This window comes from Quercus suber, unplaced genomic scaffold, assembly GCF_002906115.3.
Source record: "Quercus suber isolate HL8 unplaced genomic scaffold, Cork oak 2.0 scaffold_1169, whole genome shotgun sequence".
NCBI classification, from domain to species: domain Eukaryota; kingdom Viridiplantae; phylum Streptophyta; class Magnoliopsida; order Fagales; family Fagaceae; genus Quercus; species Quercus suber.
The window spans coordinates 41,126-61,590 of NW_027070568.1; the positions used below are offsets into that span (position 1 = coordinate 41,126).

The 20,465-nt window shown below is 34.7% G+C and overlaps 1 protein-coding gene, 1 long non-coding RNA gene and 1 other non-coding gene across 3 annotated transcripts; 1 reads left to right on the plus strand and 2 right to left on the minus strand.

Moving 5' to 3' along the window:
- Positions 1 to 501: 501 nt before the first annotated feature.
- Positions 502 to 573, minus strand: TRNAQ-CUG (transfer RNA glutamine (anticodon CUG)). Its single transcript has one exon. It is a non-coding gene; the product is annotated as a tRNA-Gln (tRNA).
- A 375-nt stretch (positions 574 to 948) lies between these two features.
- Positions 949 to 12,441, plus strand: LOC111998852 (uncharacterized). The gene is made up of 16 exons (XM_024030962.2): positions 949 to 1,007; positions 1,282 to 1,443; positions 4,133 to 4,312; positions 4,483 to 4,540; positions 5,269 to 5,319; positions 8,030 to 8,112; positions 8,473 to 8,560; positions 9,060 to 9,101; positions 9,191 to 9,265; positions 9,454 to 9,522; positions 10,157 to 10,272; positions 10,552 to 10,664; positions 11,236 to 11,315; positions 11,473 to 11,593; positions 11,781 to 11,847; positions 11,969 to 12,441. The coding sequence occupies exons 2-16, from the start codon at positions 1,325 to 1,327 to the stop codon at positions 12,102 to 12,104; spliced, it is 1,398 nt and encodes a 465-aa protein (XP_023886730.2). The 5' UTR covers positions 949 to 1,007; positions 1,282 to 1,324; the 3' UTR covers positions 12,105 to 12,441.
- Positions 12,442 to 18,870: 6,429 nt separating this feature from the next.
- On the minus strand, positions 18,871 to 20,312 carry LOC111998846 (uncharacterized). Its single transcript, XR_002881510.2, has 3 exons — positions 20,127 to 20,312; positions 19,339 to 19,557; positions 18,871 to 19,199 (listed from the first exon to the last, which is right to left on the minus strand). It is a non-coding gene; the product is annotated as an uncharacterized LOC111998846 (long non-coding RNA).
- Positions 20,313 to 20,465: the final 153 nt, after the last annotated feature.

The window sequence follows — 20,465 nt, forward strand, 5'->3', positions numbered from 1 at the left end:
ACGACCAGTCGTATTTTGAAATCGATTGTCCTAGCCATTTCTATTCCAAATAAAAAATGTTCAATAAATTTTTTTTACGAGGCACATATAATAACATTAATCGAGCATTAGTACAAGAGTAGATATTAGAGAACAGATTTAGGCTGTGTTTGTTTCGTGTAAAATATTTTCCGGAAAATACATATTTTTCGGAAATGCTATTTTCCGGAAAAGGAAAATATTTTTAAGTGTTTGGTTGTATTATGAAAATTGGGGTGGAAAATATTTTCATGTGTTTGGTTCTATTAGGAAAATGCTATTTTCCTACAATTTTTTCCGACAGTAATTCCGGCAACAATAACACAAATTCCGGCGACAACAATAACAACAACAATTTTCATTCCTCAGCTCCCAAACAAATATTAACATCATTCCTCAGTCCACAGCCACAAAAATACAAAACCCAAAGACAAAAAATCATCAACAACAACGATCAAACTTAAAAAAAAAAAAAAAAAAAAAAAGTCCCACCGAGATTTGAACTCGGGTTACTGGATTCAGAGTCCAATGTCCTGACCACTAGACCATGGGACCGTTGTTGACTAAGGTGGTTACATTTTTATATTAGTAGAAATATTCCCAGCACGTGCACAGAAATTAGACAAAACGACAAGTTACACAGTTTTTGCAAGTTGCTTGCTTTTTGCTAGCAACTTGCAAAAACTTCCTAATAGTATTATTATATGATCCATGAAACTGAAAGTTGAAAACCAGCAACAAGCTTTGGGGAGATGTGGCAAGAGGCTTCAGCAGCAGCGCCACGAAGCGAGAAGGACAAGAAATGGGACGCGCTGGTATCGGCGCCGGCCAAACGGCCTATACCGCCCTTACCTGGCGCGCGGCGGCCTCGTCGGCTGTCTCGAGCGCGCCACGTCATCGGCGGCGCGCCGTGACGAGAGAGACTCATCCCTGGCTTCAATTCTCCGCTGCAGCTACCTCCAAAGCCTCCTCCGCCCCTCCATCGTTAGGTGCCTTCCCTAGCTAGCTCCTTCCTTTTTCTCCGTCTTTACTTTTACTGTTCTATTTCTACTTTCAATTCAACTTTAACTTAACGCTATCCAGATTACATAGATTCATTTCTTAGTTTGGGAACTCAAGGTTTTTCTGACTTTTAGCTTGGTGCCCACGCTACAACACACAACCTTTTCTTACAATTTATTAAGCTGACAAGTTGTTATGTGTGGTTTCCCAGACATTTGATTTTGTTTATTGTGTGTGTCTGTGTGTGTTTCGGAACTGAAGAGAATTAGAGTTGGTGAAAAATGGGCTGAAGTTGTTGAAGCCAATGTGTTCATCGTTTACACCCTGTCTTGATGGGCGTTATCTTCTGCTGTGGCCAAACGACGACCAGAATTATTTGGAGATTTCAAAGTTCTCTAAACGAGACGCAGATGCTTATCCCAGGTGCTATTTCCTCACCTCATTTAGTCACACTAGCATTGTGCTGTGCATCATGTCTGTGCACTATGTCTGTAAGCTGATAAACCAGAGCATGTGTATCATTTTGGACGCTGTAAACTGTGATCAGTTTTAGTAGAAAGTAGAGTTCAAGATCTCTGAGTATGCTTAAATCTATTTATTTAAATGCTCTAAGTTGATGCTGCTAAGAATTTATAGATAGGTAACATATCACTACTGGGGGTCTTTGACTCTAGGATGCAACGACACGGACACAGTTACAGGTACGGTTACCATACGGTGATACAAACTATTTTTGAAAAATTATAACATGCAAATTCGACACCATAATACAACATAGCTACGGCATCTCAAATGAAGTATCCGTGCATCTTAGTTTTGACTATGATTCTTGTTGGGTTCTAAATAATATTATCACAATTTTTTTTTTTATAGGTAATAATATTATTTAGCAATTCAAACTAACAATAACACACATATTTACGTGAAAAACCCTTCGAAAAAAATTACGGGACAAACTTCAAATAATTTCACTATTATCAAATTATTTATAATAATTCTTGTGTATGTCTCACGACTAAAGAAAAATTTCTCTTTTTTTTTCTTTGCTCACAAACACACACTAATTATTTCTTTCAAATGTAGCAACACTTTGCTCTCTCCTCCTCGGCTATCTCCTCGAAGGCAGCAACCCTTTGCTCTCCCCTTCTTGGCTATCTTTTTAAAGGCGGCAATACCATATTCTCTCATTCTTCTTGCATTCCTCCCAAGCAAAAATCCATTTTCTCTCTCTTGATTTTATGCTCTATTTGCCCTCTCCCCATATAAAGGACCCTTGGGCCAAAGCCAAAGCCAAAACCATCAAATTCTTTGTAGCATTGTCTATTTATAAGACCCTTTTGCTATTCCCTCTTAGACTAAGAATGCTTTACCTCTTTAACAAGGAATCTATTCCCTTTTAGATTAGGAATAAATTACCTCTTTAACAAATAATAGACTTTCCTTTCATACCAAGGAAACCCAAATTAATTTTTCCTTCTTCAACTAAGAAATCTAATTGACTTTCCAAGTCACAATTGGAATTTGAAGCAATTTCCCAACAATCTCCACCTTGACTCAAATTCCATCAATTGTTCTCAACTATCTTCTTTCCTCTTGGGATAACTCCTACCTTAATCAAGTAGTCATTTTTTCCTCCTAGAATAGCTCCACCTTAACCAAAGCAATCCCTTCTCTTCCATCTTGATTCACACAAAGAGTCATCCACTAAATCAACCAAGCTAATACCACTGTTGGTCCTTTCTTTCACAGCATTGTGTGCAACTAATCTTGACAGAATTAATCAAATAATTCCCAATACTTGTCTATGAAGAAAATTTCATTCTTCATCCTTCATAGTATCAGGTTTCTTCCCCAACTAAGGCAAATGCAACTTCTTCCCATAGAGACAATCTTCAATCTGCATCCTCTAATATCCAAAGTTTGTTTCATCAAACTTCTCAATTCTTGAAGCCTTGCCTTCTTCTCTGTCCATCGCTTCCACTCTAACCTAGGTCTGATACCACTTGTTGGGATCCAAATAATATTATCACAAATATTAGCTATCCAAAATAACAATCACACACAAGAACTCAATATTTACGTGGAAAACCCTTTCTCTTGAAGGGAAAAAATCACGGGATAAACTCCGAATAATTTCACTATTATCAAATCAATTACAATAATTCTTGTGTATGTCTCACTGCTAAAAAAAATCTCTCTTGTTTTTTCTTTGCTTTCACACACACACTAATTATCTCTTTCAAAGGCAGCAACACTTTACTTTCTCCTGCTCGACTAACTTCTCAAAGGCGGCAACCCTTTGCTCTCCCCTCCTTGGCTATCTTCTTGAAGGCGACAATACCTTGCTCTCTCATTCCTCTTGCGCTCCTCCCAAGTGAAAATCTCTTTTCTCTCTTTTGGTTTCATGCTCTATTTTCCCTCTCCCCATATAGAGGACCCTTGGGCCAAAGCCATCAAATTCTTTGTAGCATTGTCTATTTATAAGACTCTTTTGCTATTCCCTCTTGTACTAGGAATACATTAGCTCTTTAACAAGGAATAGACTTTCCTTCCACACCAAGGAATAGTCTTTTCTTTCACACCAAGAAAACCTAAATTAATTTTTTCTTCTTCAACTAGGAAACCTAATTGACTATTCAAGTCACAATTAGAATTTGAGGCAATTTCCCAACAGTTCTCCCATCCAATGAAATATGAATGACTATATATATACACACACACAGAATAGAGGCAATCAGAAAAAGTTGAGTGATGGATTCATCAATCATTCTCCTTTCTGATCCGCCTTATTCTCTTACTAATAATAATCATCATATTGGATTCTTGAAGGTGCTTGTTTTAAATTCATATGGTGAAGGCTGCCTTCCTCATAATGTCCTGTTAAAACCGATGGATTTGGCTTGAGATTCTATACAAAATGTGCGTAAAGCCATTCAAACTTCATGGGACTACCATAACATTGTATTTTTTTCTCACTTCTTTAAATGATGTAATATGCAAGAAACATATTTCTGCTTAGTATTTTATGTCCCATGCAGTGAATAATAGTGCTTATTTGTTTTCTGTACTCTAAGTCATCTTTTTCTTTCTTTCTTTCCTTACTGATTTATAGATATGAAAGTCAACTGCATAAGTTCTGTAAATTCATGGATTTTCTTTTGGAATCACATGCCCCTGAAACTCTGCATGGGGATTCATATTTGATTGATTGGCTGAGGGATAAGTTGCACAAATCAGTTTTCTGGACCCGTTGTCTGCAGCATGCTCTTTCCCTGGGGCAAAAAGATATGGTGTACGTGTTACCTTTTCTACTGACAAGTATCATATTTTTTTTTTCTTATTGCTTCTGTTTATATGGGATTCACATTGTAAAACCAGCTTGAATTAGTAAACATAAACCCACTATAACTCACAACTTGAATGTCTATTAGGTTTATAATGTATTTTATATTATTTTGACAGGGACTTTATGGACCTTTTACTTTCCCCAACGTCAAAGGTTCTGAATATGTGGTTTGAGGTTGTCATCATTACTTTGAGTAACACTGAAGTCATTGTTATTTGTTTAGCATGTCTGAGATATTGGATGATGCTATGGAGTTTTATAATTAACCAAACTTGATAATTCCAAGTTACTAGGAAAATAAGAAATATGACATGTTTCAGCTATTTGACCATGAAGGGCTTTCAAAAATTGCTTCACTATGTTCATTAGGTAAAAATGCATATTAAATGAATTTATGATGATTATTGAGTGCTGAGAGATTTCCAGACTGTAGTTTGATGGTGAATGCAATCACCACTCTCCAAGCTTTAGAACTAAATGATTTTAGATATGTTTCCATATCAATTGTTAGTGTGGATAAAAAGCTTAAAACATTTAATAACATGTTCTTTTGATGAGCACTTAAGCCGAAGATTATTCTCCTCAAATATGATGTATTACTATTTTTGAAATTGTTTATAAAAAAAAAATACCTGCATTTTTGTACAGGACTAAAATTCTTATGTATCAAATAAATATGCATAATCTTGAAGCTTCAGCTGCAGAAAAGAGCATTAAATGTCTTTGTCAATATCAAACTTTCTTCTCTAAGGGTTATTAGTCATTAGAGCTACCAGTTTATGTTTTTATATTATTTTCACAAGCATTTTGATCCTTGTGTGAAAGCTTGTTTAGTATTCACTTGTGCAAAGACCTTAACCTCTGAATCTAATGATGTTTGTCATTAATTTGGGTATCTACAGTCAGATGTGGTGAAGGCAACGCTTGCAGCAGATTCTATTATTGGAACTATGGTAATACTTGTATTCTTGGTGCATGGTGTAGATATTTAGTTGTGATTTTTTCTGTTTGAACACTGGGTCATACAAATTAAAATTTTATATAAAAGGAAACAGTGAGACCATGATTTTTCTTTGAGTTCTCCCCCCCTCCACCCCCCTTTAAAACCTCACATAAATGTTACTTTTTACTCTTTTGATGCTCTTCAGTTTAATTCATCATGACATTTAGTCACTGATAAGTGTTTCCTTAAAATGTTTAGGAAATGTCTTCAGGAATTAGTTCCAAGCCAGGTTCTATGGAGAGTTTGGTGTCTTGTTGGAGTAATTGGTTGGGGAAATCTGCTTCAGACATATGGAATATGGTTCCTGGTTGTTTGATGTGGGTTGTTTGGTAGGAAAGAAACCGGCGCTCTTTTGAGGCTCTGGAGAGAACGCTTGTTCAGATACAAGCGCTCCGTCAAAATACTCTTTTTGAATGGGCTAAGTGCTGGGAATCTTCTAACTGTTCTTCTACTTTGGAGTTCTTTTCTACCCTTAGAAGTGCCCCTTAAGTTACTTTTCTTTTTCTTGTTTTGTTGCTTTGGTTCGCTGTTTTTTGTGTTCACCATCATGAACACCCGTAATGGCTATTGTGCATTTTTTTCATGATGAATATAAGTCTCATTACTTATCAAAAAAAAAAAAAGGAATTAGTTCCAAGCAAAAAACCTAGGAATTAGCACCTACACATTAGAAAATTCCAACATAAAATTTCATTCATCAAGCCTCCCCTAAAACTCTTTTCACGGGGGCCTTTAAATACACTCCCAAATTGCATCAAATAAGGAAAGAAAATTAACTCATAATTAAATGACAACCAAATCCCATAAAATCCCTGAACTCAAATAAAGGCAATTCCCAAAAATAGTTCAACATCAAATCAGCAACAATTTTGGTTCAATGAAGTAATCACTAGTGTCTGCATCAACTCTCTCGAGTTGGGAGAGCCTTGAGTCCTTGACCCCTTCAAATGAGTTCCCACAGCCCATGTAGTGCTATAGCAGATTAAGGTCAAGGATCCAAGTGAATTTGAGTCTGGTCCTCCTTTTTAATGTCCAAAATAGTATCAATATGTCCTTGACATACTGATAGAAGCTTCAGTGAATTAGTCATAAGGTTTGTACTGGGATCATGAGAAGCTCATCAAATGGATCATCTGGAATAACTACTGGACCTTTGAATTGTCTTCCAAATACACATTTGGTCCAAACCGTTTCAACACTTTGAATGGTTTTAGTCATTTGACACTATTTGTAGGGAAATCATTCGAGCCTAAGTGGAAGAAATAATCGTCTTCTGGAAATATTATAACATGAATCAACCTGAACTTTATATTGAATATCATTTGTTTCAGATTGCTTACTGACCTCATGATTCTTTTCATGAACATGATGTGTATATTAACATGTGATGATAGTGGGAGAAGATTGAAAGGCTTCCTACATTTTACTTAAAACCAACTCATGCTTATAGACCTAGTGGTGCAATTTTCATATGTAAATTGGCTGGCAATATTTGCTCATTGCCCTTTCAAGCGTTTCTAGGCTTATGATTCTTAAGCCCTTTTTCTCAGTTGTCTTTTTAGGTTGTACTAACATACACTTCACTCACCTTAGGTGTATCAAGACTATTCTCAAGGAGTTCAGCTTGAGGCAATACAATGCAACCTAGGTAGTTAGGATCCCCCTTGAACATTTCATCCATGCCTTGGATGTTATCGATGTTAGGTTCATAGACTAGTTTTTCTAGACTTTCCTCTTACACTTCTTTTTTTCCATCAATTAAGAGGGCTTTATTAGGGCACCTGGTTGCAACATGACCAAAGCCACATTTAAAACATTTGACTCGAGACTAGTTCAGATTGAGGGCTCACTACCCATCCCTATTCCCTTTTCATCTTTACTAATTGACAACTACCGGAGTTGGGCTTTGACTGAGGTGGAATTGCTGGTGGTTTAATGGTGTTGACTCCTGGCTGGGTGCTAATTCCTAGGTTTTCCTGCTTGGTGTTGAATACTAGGTTTATCCTTCTTTTCTATTATTTTTATTTTCCCCAATTTTCCTTTGAATTTTGTGCTGCATCAAATTTAGTATCAGAGCATCATTGTTCTGCATCAATCTATCATTCTATCCCCATTTAAAGAGGGCTATTTGAAGTGAAATACCATTCTAAATAATAGAAAGCAAAATTCACTGCAGGTTACTTTTCACCCTTTTTTTTTAGTATTTAATTTTAGTATTTTTTTTTTACACGGGGTATTTCATTTATCAAAAAATGAGTTTTCAAAGGAGCAAGCTGTTCATATTTCTTTCTGGCAATTTATGTGAACTTTTAAAGTTTAAGTGTATATTGCCTAAAATTTACTCGTGCTTTGGATTGGGTTATAATTATCATCTATTTGCTGGTTCGATGGCATTTTCGGTTGGCCATAATGACATAAACTTTAAAGAGTTGCAAGAACTATATAACTCATACCATTGTCATGGACTTACCATTGTCCATATTCCCTTCTAAAACAATATTGAGGTCTCAAGGTGATTCATATTTTCATTTCCATTATTTTGTGCAGCTCAGATCTGTTTTAATTATTACAATAACAGTAGTGGTCTTTTGACTGAATAAAAGAAATGGTATTCTATTTTTCAGCATTAATAAGATGGCCTTCTTAGTTTTGTTTCATAGGCAAGTATCCATACACCTGGGAGTGGATATGTTCTGCTACATCATGTTATGGGTGAAACCGATGGTGAACGAAATATTTGGTCGTAAGTATCTCACATGTGAAGCTTATTTACAGGACAATCAATTTTGTCATTTGTACATCGTAAAATAGCAAAGCTCAACCTAGGTATGCATATGTTTTTGTATTATTTTGTTTGAAAATTCCCAACTTATTTTGATTGGAAATCTTTGGCCTTGTGGTCCACATATCCATCTTAAATAGCATGTTGTTGTCTCTTTCTGTTGCCTTTACATTTTAAAAAAAGAAATTATATTGGTAGTTGTGGTATCTTGGTTGATTTTACATTTTCATTTTGATTTTCACATTGTTGAAATGTCTCCTATTGCATGCATCTTACTGTTTATCAAATTCCATTTACATGTATGGTTGACATTCTTTGTAGGCATGTTGAAGGTGGGATGGGTTCTGTGTCTTTGGCTATTGGTAAGGCTGCTAAAGAAGCTGGTGTTCATATTATAACCAATGCGGAGGTATGTTTATTAGAAATGTAATGATGCATAATCCTTTAGTTCAACTATAATTTTTCCTAATTGTGCGAGCGTGTGTGTTTTAACATTTTATCCTCCATATTTCTAACTTTCATTAATGGAGTCTTATACTCTTTTAATTTTTTTTTTTATTAATACAGAGACATGATATTAATGCTTATTTAAAATGTAACATACTTCTAGTTAAGCCAACAAGCTCTAATTGAAATGGTTTCTCCTCTCCCCCCATAAGAATGGGGTGGAGGGTGGGGTTATAAGATAAAGAACCCTTTGGTGCATGTGTAAACTACAAATTAAAAAAAAATTAAAAAAAATAAAAAGGAACATACTTCTAGTTTAGCCTTTTTCAGAAATAGCTTATGTTCAATAATCTGGCTTAGTTTTCATCTCTTTCTACATTGCTTCTGTGTATACAATAATTTGCTCTCCTCAGCTATGAAAATTATTGTCCCTTGACTTTGAAAATTCATCTCTTTTTCAGGTTTCGAAATTGATGATTGAAGACTCCGGCATAGTAAACGGGGTTAGTTTGAATTCCTACATTGCCTCAACTGAGCAATCTCAAAGCATTCATTAAACTGTTCTGAGCTCCATGTCACTTTCATAATCTAGGTGTTGCTGACTGATGGGGAACAATTTTGTTCTTCAATTCTTTTGTCAAATGCAACCCCTTACAAGACTTTCATGGTAAGAAAATTAAAAGTGCTATTTCTACTTCATGACTGGGTGAAGCATTGAGTCATTGACACTAAATGATTATTAAAGAAAGATGTAAACAAATGTCTTCACTAAAAATTGTGGCAGATTTAAGTCAGCTTGTCAACTTTCTCTCATTAATTTTTCTCCCATTTTAAGATTAAGCTTTTCTGATACAGGAGTTGGTACCTCAAAATTTTCTTCCTGATGATTTTGTACGAGCTATCAAGAACTCTGATTATAGTTCTGTAAGATCCCTTCATTCATAACATCAATCATGCACACATGGAAAACTATTGAACATATGTCTCTCATATTTCTAGATCACTAAATATAATTAGTTCGTTATGTTTTATAGGGCTGTAAAATCCTTAATTTACTACTTTTTCTGGATTATTCTTTAGGTAAATAGAAAAGGAAAAGAAAAGAAACCAACCTACAAAAAGTGGCCTTTTCTATGTCATGAAAGTTGTGGCCCTTTGGGTAGGGAGTCCAATTTAAACAAATGAAAGCTCCCCATGCTAGTCTTCCCAAGCTAGCAGACTTTTATGAAGATAATCTGCATTATAATAAAAAGGGAATTGCTGAAGAAGTTTAGTGTAACTGGAAAGGATAAAGTCTTGTGGTGTATGAAATGAATTTTCATCAGTAGTGTTGCACGTGTAGTACTTCCATGAGTTTTAGTTCTATGATGTGACTTAACTTAAAATGTCCTTTTTTTCCTCTTGGAGGGACTTCTTTCTTTTTTTTCTGACTTAACTTAAAATGTCCTTTTTTTCCTCTTGGAGGGACTTCTTTCTTTTTTTTCTATGTTTGGAACAGTTTGTCTTTGGAGACAATGGTATTTAATGAGTTGATTTTGGTTGTCATTGACTGCTACAGGGAACAACAAAAATTAATGTAGCGGTTGACAAATTGCCTCAGTTCAAGTCTTGTAGATTGAATTATCCAGAGGTGGGTCCTCAGCATACCGCCACCATTCACATTGGTTCAGAAAGGTATTCTAGCATGTACAAGATACACGCGTGTGTAAAAAATCATTTTAAAGCTTATGTCCATTCTATGTGATTCCATATGGTTAATCTTATTCATCCACTGATCTGCTTGTGTAATTAGTACCTTTTCTTTTAGTAAGTAATTAGTACCAATTTTCTATTTGTATGTATCAATGGTAGATTTGAATCATTTCCCAGATTTCACTCCTAGGTCTATTGTGATATCTGGACTGGATCTTATGCATACCTTCTTACTTTTCCTCTTATTTCGGGCCAATATAGTATGGAGCAGATTGGTTCAGCATGTCAAGATGCTTGGAATGGTTTACCATCACGAAGGCCTGTAATGGAAATGACAATTCCTTCTTCATTGGACAAGACCTTATCCCCGCCTGGTAAGTAAAAAGGGAAAACTTCTGAAGTTCTTTAGAAATTGTATTGTTTAATTCAAAGATGTTGGTTTGATCTCCATGCCATATTAGCTTTTTGTAACAGAAAAAAATAAAATCCAGAAACATGCAGATTCTCTTGCAATAGATTTTCATACAAACTTGACTGAAGAGAGATTAAAGGAACGATTGTCCTTGTCAAAGCAGCAATGTATTATGCGATGTTTTAGTGATGTTGATTAAAATTTCTTCTAGCTCGTTAATTTTTTTCTTAATGAAACTAGAACTTTCACTATTTATGGTGAGAATTGAATGCATACAGTTTGTGTTGGAAGCTGAAGTCCCTAGAAATTATTTGCTACAAAGCTAACAAACACTTTTACAGAAGCATTGTTTACTTTCCACTCTGATGAAATTGATAGTCTTCTTTTGTGTCGAGGGTATATTTCCTCAAAATTATATGGGATCTCAAAGTAATTAATTCCTTTTCTTATATTCTCACACTTCAGATGTTGCAGTTTGATGTACTGTCTCCATTTACTTGTAAAATAATCAACTCTGCATTTCTTTTTTGTAGGTAAGCATGTCGTCAGCTTGTTTACACAATACACACCTTATAAACCCTCGGATGGTAGCTGGGAAGATCCCATATATAGAGTAAGTTGCTATTCTACCTACAGGATTGCATGAATTGGCCGTATTTAGCACTTAAATTACTGATCTTGTTATTAATTTTTTTCCCGGGTGCAATGTTTAAATCATTCTAAGTGGTGCTGTACAGATTCATTGATTGCTATATGATAAATCCTGATAGGAATCATATGCACAAAGATGCTTCAACTTGATTGATGAATATGCTCCTGGCTTCAGCTCATCAGTCATCGGCTATGACATGCTAACACCACCAGATCTTGAAAGAGAATTCAGTCTGACAGGTCTGTGCAATTTTATGTTGACTGCTGACATTATGAATATGTAAGTTTATTTGACAAATTACAGGAATTGTGGTTGAGTGGATAAAATACATGCTTTTGTTTTCTTGCTAGACTATGACAACATGTGACATAAAATGAATGTTTTTGCATTTTGAATGTTATTTACTACACTTTAAATATGTAACAGGGGGGAATATTTTTCATGGTGCTATGGGTCTGGATTCACTCTTCTTGATGCGACCCATTAAAGGATGGTAATTCTCACAGCCTCTGAAAGTTACTTTAGTGGGTGATCAAGAATAATTCAATTCGAGATATGCATGCATCTTATATACTATGTCATGCAAAGAATAATTGCTTTTCTTCTGGATGCAGGTCAGATCATAGGACGCCAATTAGAGGGTTGTATATGTGTGGAAGTGGATCACATCCTGGAGGTGGCGTAATGGGTGCACCTGGCCGAAATGCTGCACATGTTGTTCTTCAGGATGTTAAGAAGCATTCTTGTTAGAAGTTCTTATATTCTTTACTGATCTCTCTATGGTTATGGTTGCTTGCTGTTATTTGTAACAAAACCTTTAGTTAGAATGAAAATTTCATGGTTCTTTCCTTGAACCTTTGTACAGCATAGTATGTGTTTATTGCTGCAGTTAGTTTCACTTTGTAACAATTCTTTGTAGCCAAATTTGAGCTCCTAGCTTCAGCTATTTGTAACACAAACGATGCCTCCAGCTGCGTGCTTTATCTGCATAATAGGCTGAAGAGTCTGTAACTAAACTCTCCTTATTTAAACGTAAAATACCTATCTTAAAAAAAATGAGTTAATTAGGCATAAAATGTTCTGTGCTGTTCTGTTTTCCAAATAAGAGAAAGTGGGGAAAAAGAAGAAAAGAACTGATTTGCCCATATCACTGGTGCCTAGATATATAAGACGTATGGTAAAGCTTTGAAGTACCAAAACTTTCACAGTAGTTTGCTCATTGCTGTGAGATATGCTCGCAGGGACAATTTTTACAGCAATTGCACCTGAAACGTAACCCTGCTGTTCACGTTTAATTTTGCTATGTAAAACAGAATGTGGTATCTTATGTAACGAGTGTGTGGAACACTTTTTTTTTCTTTTTTCTTTTTTGTATAATGGGAGTGTAAATTCCATGTGTGATAAAGTCGTTACGTGCACATTAACCAGAGATAAGATAATTTCTGGTGAAATGTGGTTGGCACGTAGCGTGGTGTTATGATATTTTGTGACTACGAGTACCATTTTAACCAATTGGACTCCTACCGTTTGCATCACGCTAGGAATTGAATCCAACGTAAACGTCTCCCTTGCATTGACGACTCGAGCCCTCGTTCCTCTTTCCAATGTAAACCAAGAGTAGGAATTGAAAGTTGGTTTTTTAATTGTCAATCTTTTTAACCGTGTGTTTGGTTGTAAATGAGGGGAAGAGAAAATAAGAAAAGGGAGAGAGAGAAGAGATAAGGAAAGAAATTAAAAAGAATATGCTTCCTTTTTACATGTTTGGAAAAAGTGTGGGAAGAGAAAAGAAAAGAAAATAATATATTTAATTTAGACATATGTTTTTGCCTAAATACCCCTCATAAAAGTTAGGATGTTTGTTTTGGGATGAATAAAATTGAAATTTTAGAAACTATTAACAGTGGACTCCTTAAAATTGCAGGTTTTGTTACTTGTCTTTCTTCTCATTTCCGCTTAATTTGGACAAATGAAAAAAGTGGACCGGGATGGATGCTCCATCCTTCTCTTTTCTCTTCTTTTTTATCCTATAATCTCAACCAAACTAGAAACATTATCATGTCAACACAATTTCTTTTCTTTTCTCTTCCNGCCCCCCCCCAACTCTCGCCATCGCACCGCGCCGATCAATCAAAGGGAAATCGCAGCACCGCGCCGATCGCTCCAACGCCGCTCGACCAGACCCATCGCCTCCTTGATCGGGCCATCGCACCGCGTCATCTTCCTCGACCCAACGTCGCTCCCTCTTCCTCGATTCATTACAATCGCAGCACCGCTCCAACGTCGACCCAGACCCAGACCCAGACCCGTCCCTCTTCCTCGATTTCTCAGTTTTTTTTTTTTTTTTTTTTTTTTTTGGCTTTTCATATTTACCTCTATTAAATCTCTCTCCAAAACCGCCCAGTGACCTCAACTTCCGAAGAGAAATCTAGTGCATGACCAGCTTTTTCGATGGACAAAGTTTAGTTACAAAATAAAATAAAATAAATATTACTATATATTTTAAAAATGACAAAATTTAACTACATAATTGGTTGTAGTCTTAATAAAATAAAGGACAAAGTTTACTCAATATCTTTTCATTAGATGTGAATTTTGACAAATTCACTATTAGATTACATATTCTTCTTATATCCTCTATGTTTGTAAAATTTCAAGAAAATTAAAGATTACTGGCTATTTCATCAATAAATTTTTTTAATTGCAAGTTTTTGTAATTTAAATTATGTATAAAATATAAACTTATAGATTATATAATAAATAATATCTGATTGACATAAAATTTGACATGTGTATTAAGAGCGTAAAGAATATGCAATTTAGCGGTTAGATTTTCAAAATATGTAGTAATATTTATTTTATTGAGTGAGTTTGTAGCCTTAAGTTACAACCAATTTTGTAACTAAACTTTATACTAAAATAAATACAAATTTTAAAAATCAAACTGTTAAATTGCATGTTCTTTGCGTTTTTAATACACATGTTAAATTTTGTATCAATCGGATATTATTTACTATATGATCTATAAGTTTATATTTTATGTATAATTGCAATTTAAACAATTTATTGATAACACATATATTGATCTTTAATTTTCTAGAAATTTTGCAAACATGGAGGACATAAGATGAAGATGTAATTCAATTGTGGATTTGTCAAAATTCACTTCCAATAAAAAGATATTGAGTAAGGTTGTATGTAGCCTTAGGCTACAACCAATTTTGTAACTAAATTTTGTCCTTTTGAAAATCTAACCGTTGAATTATATGTTTTTTATGTTCTTAATACACATGTCAAATTTTATGTTAATCGAATATTATTTACTATATGATCTATAAGTCTATATTTTATGCATAATTTTAAATTACAAAAATATGCAACTTAAACAATTTATTAATGACATAACTACTAATCTTTAATTTTCTAAAATTTTTGCAAGTATGGAGGATACAAGAAGAATATATAATCCAATGATGAATTTGTCAAAATTCACCTCTAATAAAAACATATTGAGTAAATTTTGTAACTAAATTTTGTAGCTAATTCACCTCCAATAAAAAGAATTTATAGCTAAATTTTGTTCTTCTACCAATACCCTAATTAATAATTTGTTCACTTTGTCTATCATTAAGGTTGTAAGTGAAGAGTCAGGTAATAAAAGTTAAGGATTGTTCACTTAATTTTATTTTGAATCTAAGCCAACCTTGAGTTCATTATCTAACTATATTATATGTTCAAGGTTGATTCATTTTAATATTAAACAAACTCAAGCTACTTGAATTAATTAGATAGAATGATTTTTGTTTATGAATTTATAACAAAAAAATGATTCACTGCCCTTATTGTTAAACATTATATATAATTTTTGCTACAAATAGACTATTTATATTATCAATAAATTAAAAATAATAATTTCACATAATGTGGCCGTTTGGGTTCGGCGTTTAACGTTTGCGTTTTGATGAAAATGCGTTTTTGCTTTTTTTTTTTTTTTTTTTTTTTTTTTCAGCCGCAAAGGCTGACTTTTCCACTATGAACAGTGTATTCGTGCACTGTTCACGGACCCACAAATATCACTTTTTAACAACTTTTTCATTAAAAATGGGTCCCACGATATTATTTACACATTTAAAAATTATTTTGCTACAGTGTTTTCAGTTTTCAGTTTTCAGTTTCAGGAACAATAAGCTCAATCCAAACGGACCCAATATGAACTTATTTACAAATTACACAATATAACCTCAAGTTTATATAAGTATATATTTTCATACATGTATACACATAAAATATAATATTATATAACTGAAATTGAGTCTCATGATCATGAGTTTGTTTATGAGCACATTATTACGTTTGAGCTCGACTTGTTTAGTAGTTGAGGCTAAAGTTAGGCTTGAATTTAGCTCATTTACTAAATAATCAAATATTGTCTTATCAAGGCCTAGGTCGTGCTTGGAAAGGACGCCACCAATACTTGTGACCCTTACATAGAAGTTAAGTTTGGATACTATTAGGGTCTGCTTGGATTGAGGGGGGAAGTAGAGGAGATTAGAGTTGAGTTGATTGAAAATAAGTTAATTTTAGACCAGATTTACTCTACTTTACTCTACTCTCCTTCTCTCCCCAACTATTTGGGTTTGAGAAGAATTTGAATCTAGAGTATGTTTGCTTTCTTGATGATTCACCTTTAATCTTAGGTATTTGTTGATATACTGTGAAGGATAGAATGATATTATGGATGAGTTGAGATGGATCAGAATAAGATTCCGAAATGGGTACCTTGGAATTATCATTGGCACCATAATAATATAAGCTTGAAGGATGCACGAGAGAAAAGGTTGAGGGAGAGTTGATGTTCACTAAGCAATATGATGCGAAAGAAAGTATTATTTTAGCTTATACATCACACATTATCACTTTTGAGTTTGACAAAATTAAACGCGAATGTGGGAGGGGGATTTGTCTCAGACCCCAACAAAGGAATTGTTCGCTTTGGGAATGGCCCGAGGAGACCAATGCCACCCTCACGAATTTGCTCAATCCCACATCAGGGAGAGATGCCTCCCACACATGCCTTATAAGCTTGAGCCTAAGACATGAGTGTATACCATCTGTAACGACCCTACCCCACCTGTATAGATATTGTCCGCTTTTGGGCCTTATACCCCTCACGTTTTTGTTCTCCCCCAAAACACACAATGGGGGAAAAGGCCTCTACTAGCAACATGGGCTAACCTATCCAACAGTCGGGCAGCAGCTTCATCCAAAGGATCAGTGCGTGTCACCCTAGGACATTCATTATTTCTCACATCTTGAGTGACTTAGTTAACAAAGAAATCAAGAAATATAGATGGTGCAACAATTATTATTACTAAACATAAGAAGTAACATTGCCAAAATTATTTAAAATATCTCATCAAACATAACATAAATACCAAATGCTTTGACAAAAAAATCAAGATCATAACCTAGTTTTAAGTGCTACAGGATCATGACCTAGTTTTCAAGTGTCTACAGGATCATGCCTTAGGCTCAAGCTTCTAAGGCATGTGTGGGAGGCGTCTCTCCCCAATGTGGGACTGAGCAAATTCGTGAGGGTGGCATCGGCCTTCTTGGCTCATTCCTAAAGCGAACAATTCCTTTGTTGGGGTCTGAGACAAAATCTCCCTCCCACAGCGGATGTTATAGATATATTTTAATTTGATTTATTAGTTAGTTTTGTTAAATAGTAGTATTGTATAAGTGATGAGTATTTACGATACAACAAAATCAAAAACCAATTTAGGATTCAATTCATGTTTTGAGTCTTTTGACATGCATGATTTTTTGCTTTTCCTTTTTGGGTTATCAAGAAATAGCAACAAATGACTGGTTTGGCTAAGCGCATCTGTCCGTACAGATTCTTAAACAGGGTTGATTTGCAATGAAAACGATGTACAGGAAAGTAAGAACAAATCAAAGGCAAAAATTATATTAAATCTGATTACAGGTTGGTGGGTTCATCATTTTCAAGAATGTTGAATGAATTTACTACTTGTTAAACCCCACATGCTCATAAATTATACCTAGGAATAGGAACATAGTTGATGCTTGATGGTACTCAAAAGATTATATTAACAAAACTTGATGCTTGATGGTACTCAAAAGATTATATTAACAAAACTTGAAAAGGAAGCGATTGACTATCCTAGTATCCTTGGAAAACATTGACTCCCCCTCTCTCTCTCTCTCAGGCTTTCCCCTGGAACTATAACCATTTTATAATGTGCACTATGCAATTGTTCAAGGTTGCAAGCAATTTTTATTTTTTTAATGCCTACTTGCCCCACTCGCGTTTCTAGTTTTCTACAGTGTTTTCATGGATATGGAAGATTCTTTCCTCTTCTTCCCTTGACTTAAGAGTCTTCAGTCTTCATTCATATATCACGCTTTCCCACCCATTAATCTTCTCTGCCTTTGGTTTTTCCTTGCAATTGCTTCTTTCATTTTTTGTCACGCTTTCCCATTAATCTTCTCTGCCTTGGCTTTCCTTTCAATTGCTTGCTTCTATCATTTTTGTCACACAAAAATCCATCATCCTCAACTTGTCTTTTCATTTGCAACACATTTACGTTAGCTCTGAAATCCAGTCAAGAAAAGAAAAGATGGAATCTTGCCCTCTTTCTTTCCCCAACTTCAATTCAGCTTGGACAGCCAAGCAAAACAAACTGTTCGAAAATGCTTTGGCAATATATTACAAGGAAACTCCAGACCGTTGGCACAACATAGCCAAGGTTATTGGAGGTACAACTGAAGAGGAAGTGAAGAGGCAGTATGAGATTTTATTAGAGGACATCAAGTGCATTGAGTCAGGAAAGGTGCCTCTTCCTAATTACAGGAAAATTGGAGGAAGCAGTGGAGTAAACAACGTTAGCAATCAAGAAGAAAGGTAACACAATTTTTCTCCTCTAAAAACTAAAATACTAGTCTTATAAACAATTCAATACACTCCAACCAGAAATATATTTTTTGTTCATGACTTTTCCTCAATATGTGCAATTCAATACGCTCCACAATTTGCTAAGTTTTCAGTGTCTTATAAACAATATTGAGTTAGGACTCACTAAAGGACTATCTATTTGCTCCTCTTGATTTTTTTATTATCCCCCTGCAGGCTGAAGAACTTAAAGCTCGAATGAGGAACTATAGGCATCAGTAGAGACCTCAGACCAGTACTATTTTCCTCTAAAAGTAGATCTACCATTTACCACGTACTATTCATTGATAATTCTCACTCTTCCTAATATTTTTTCTTGAGTGTAATAGACTTTGTTCTCTACTACATGTACAAGGATGATCCATCACATTTGTGCTTGCATATTTACTCTCTTTTCTTACTCAATTAGTCATCAAACTAAAGTATGCATGATTTATATCACTATAACAGATCAATCTTTCTTTCTTTTTTCTGAATTAGTCCTTCAAATAAAAATTGTAATGACTAGAATTCACCAGGAAATTAGCTTTGTCAGACCATATAAATAAATTAAACAATCTCACCTAATATTAAAAATCAAATGCACCCACATGCTACTAATCAAACAATAAACTCATTCCAGTCTTATATTCTAAAATCATGCCGAAAACATAATCTCTCTAGATGCTAAGTTGAAAACTAAATTTACATATCTGGTTCAGGACAAAAAAAAAAAAAACAAAAGATTATTTGTCTGTAATTAAATACTATTAATCCAGATGTGAATGCAAAATGTCCATGTTGTCTCAGTTTCTTGAAGGAGATTGGAAGGAACTTCGAACTGCACTTGAGTCAGGAGTCTTTGCTCCGAGAATTGTTCTCATTCCAGTTATCTGTTTTGTGCCAAAACAAATAGAAGTTAGCTCAAAAGTCACAACAATATGCAAATCATTGACAAATAAATTTTGGATGACAGTTATATATATGTCAAAGTTAGCTCTCTCTCTCCTTTTCTTATACATACGAACTTACCTTCTCAATGTACTTGTTGAAGCAAGCTTTGTGTTCGTCCTTAGAAGCGTGGATAAATTTGTGAAATCGATCCTTCAGACAGGCCAGATAGCTGCCACTCTCACAATTCTCTCCTTGACAATAAGTCCCGGTTGGAGCTGGTAACTCAACAACCGAGATGGGTAGTGGAGATGATATCTGTTGAGCATGGCTGTTGTTTGATCCCATCCTTGCTAACACCTTATAGGAAGATTATATAAACAGTTATTTGCTAGCCACAAAAATAATCAATGGAAATATTATTTTCCTGAAGAGAATGATTCTTATTAAGAATCACAAATCATACCACAATGTCATAAAAAAATCAAAACCTAATTGTACTCCACAGTATGACAGTTGACAGTTACAACTTATCATCTATTTTTCTTTTTCTTTTTTAAGCTTATCGCCTAATGGTTGTTCAATTTGTAAGACACTGTTTTATACTATCCGCAGATTTAAGGCATAAGCCTAGCAAGCAAAGCTAGTAAAAAATTGGTCACAAACAACAATATATAAATTAAATTAAAATCAAATTACAGATTCAAGCACAGGATTCAATTACAAATCACCTAAGACGTCACAACTGAGGCTAACAATTTTTGACACAAACACCTAGTACATAGTAGAACATATGTCCCAAAGTAATCTGAATCCGTGTAGATGAAACAAAAGAAATAGTTTTCAAAATTTGTATAGTAATACTAAAAATTAGCAATAAATAAGGAGACATATTCAAGATCCAATGAAGGGAAGCACATGAAACTTACCTTGATAGACACGAAGCAACACAAGCACAAAGAAATTGAAAAAGAAAATATTGATCAATACCGTTTAGTACACTAGGTTATTTTTATACTGGAGGAAGTGCCTTGCTCTACAAGAAGGGTTTGAAAAAATTTTCTTTGAGTGGGGAGGAAGGTAACAGTTAACACTTGGGGAGGAAGGTAAGCTGCAACCTTTTTATTTTACCGTACGAAAAAAAAAAAAAAAAAAAAAAGCTCTCTCTCTCCTTTTCTTATACATACGAACTTACCTTCTCAATGTACTTGTTGAAGCAAGCTTTGTGTTCGTCCTTAGAAGCGTGGATAAATTTGTGAAATCGATCC

Bases quoted from the DNA above. Each gene is read 5' to 3' on its own strand.
- LOC111998852 (XM_024030962.2), top strand. From the start codon at position 1,325: ATGTGTTCATCGTTTACACCCTGTCTTGATGGGCGTTATCTTCTGCTG. The intron at 10,273-10,551 runs GTATTCTAGCAT...GGGCCAATATAG, and splicing joins ATTCACATTGGTTCAGAAAG to TATGGAGCAGATTGGTTCAG. The intron at 11,316-11,472 runs GTAAGTTGCTAT...AAATCCTGATAG, and splicing joins GGGAAGATCCCATATATAGA to GAATCATATGCACAAAGATG.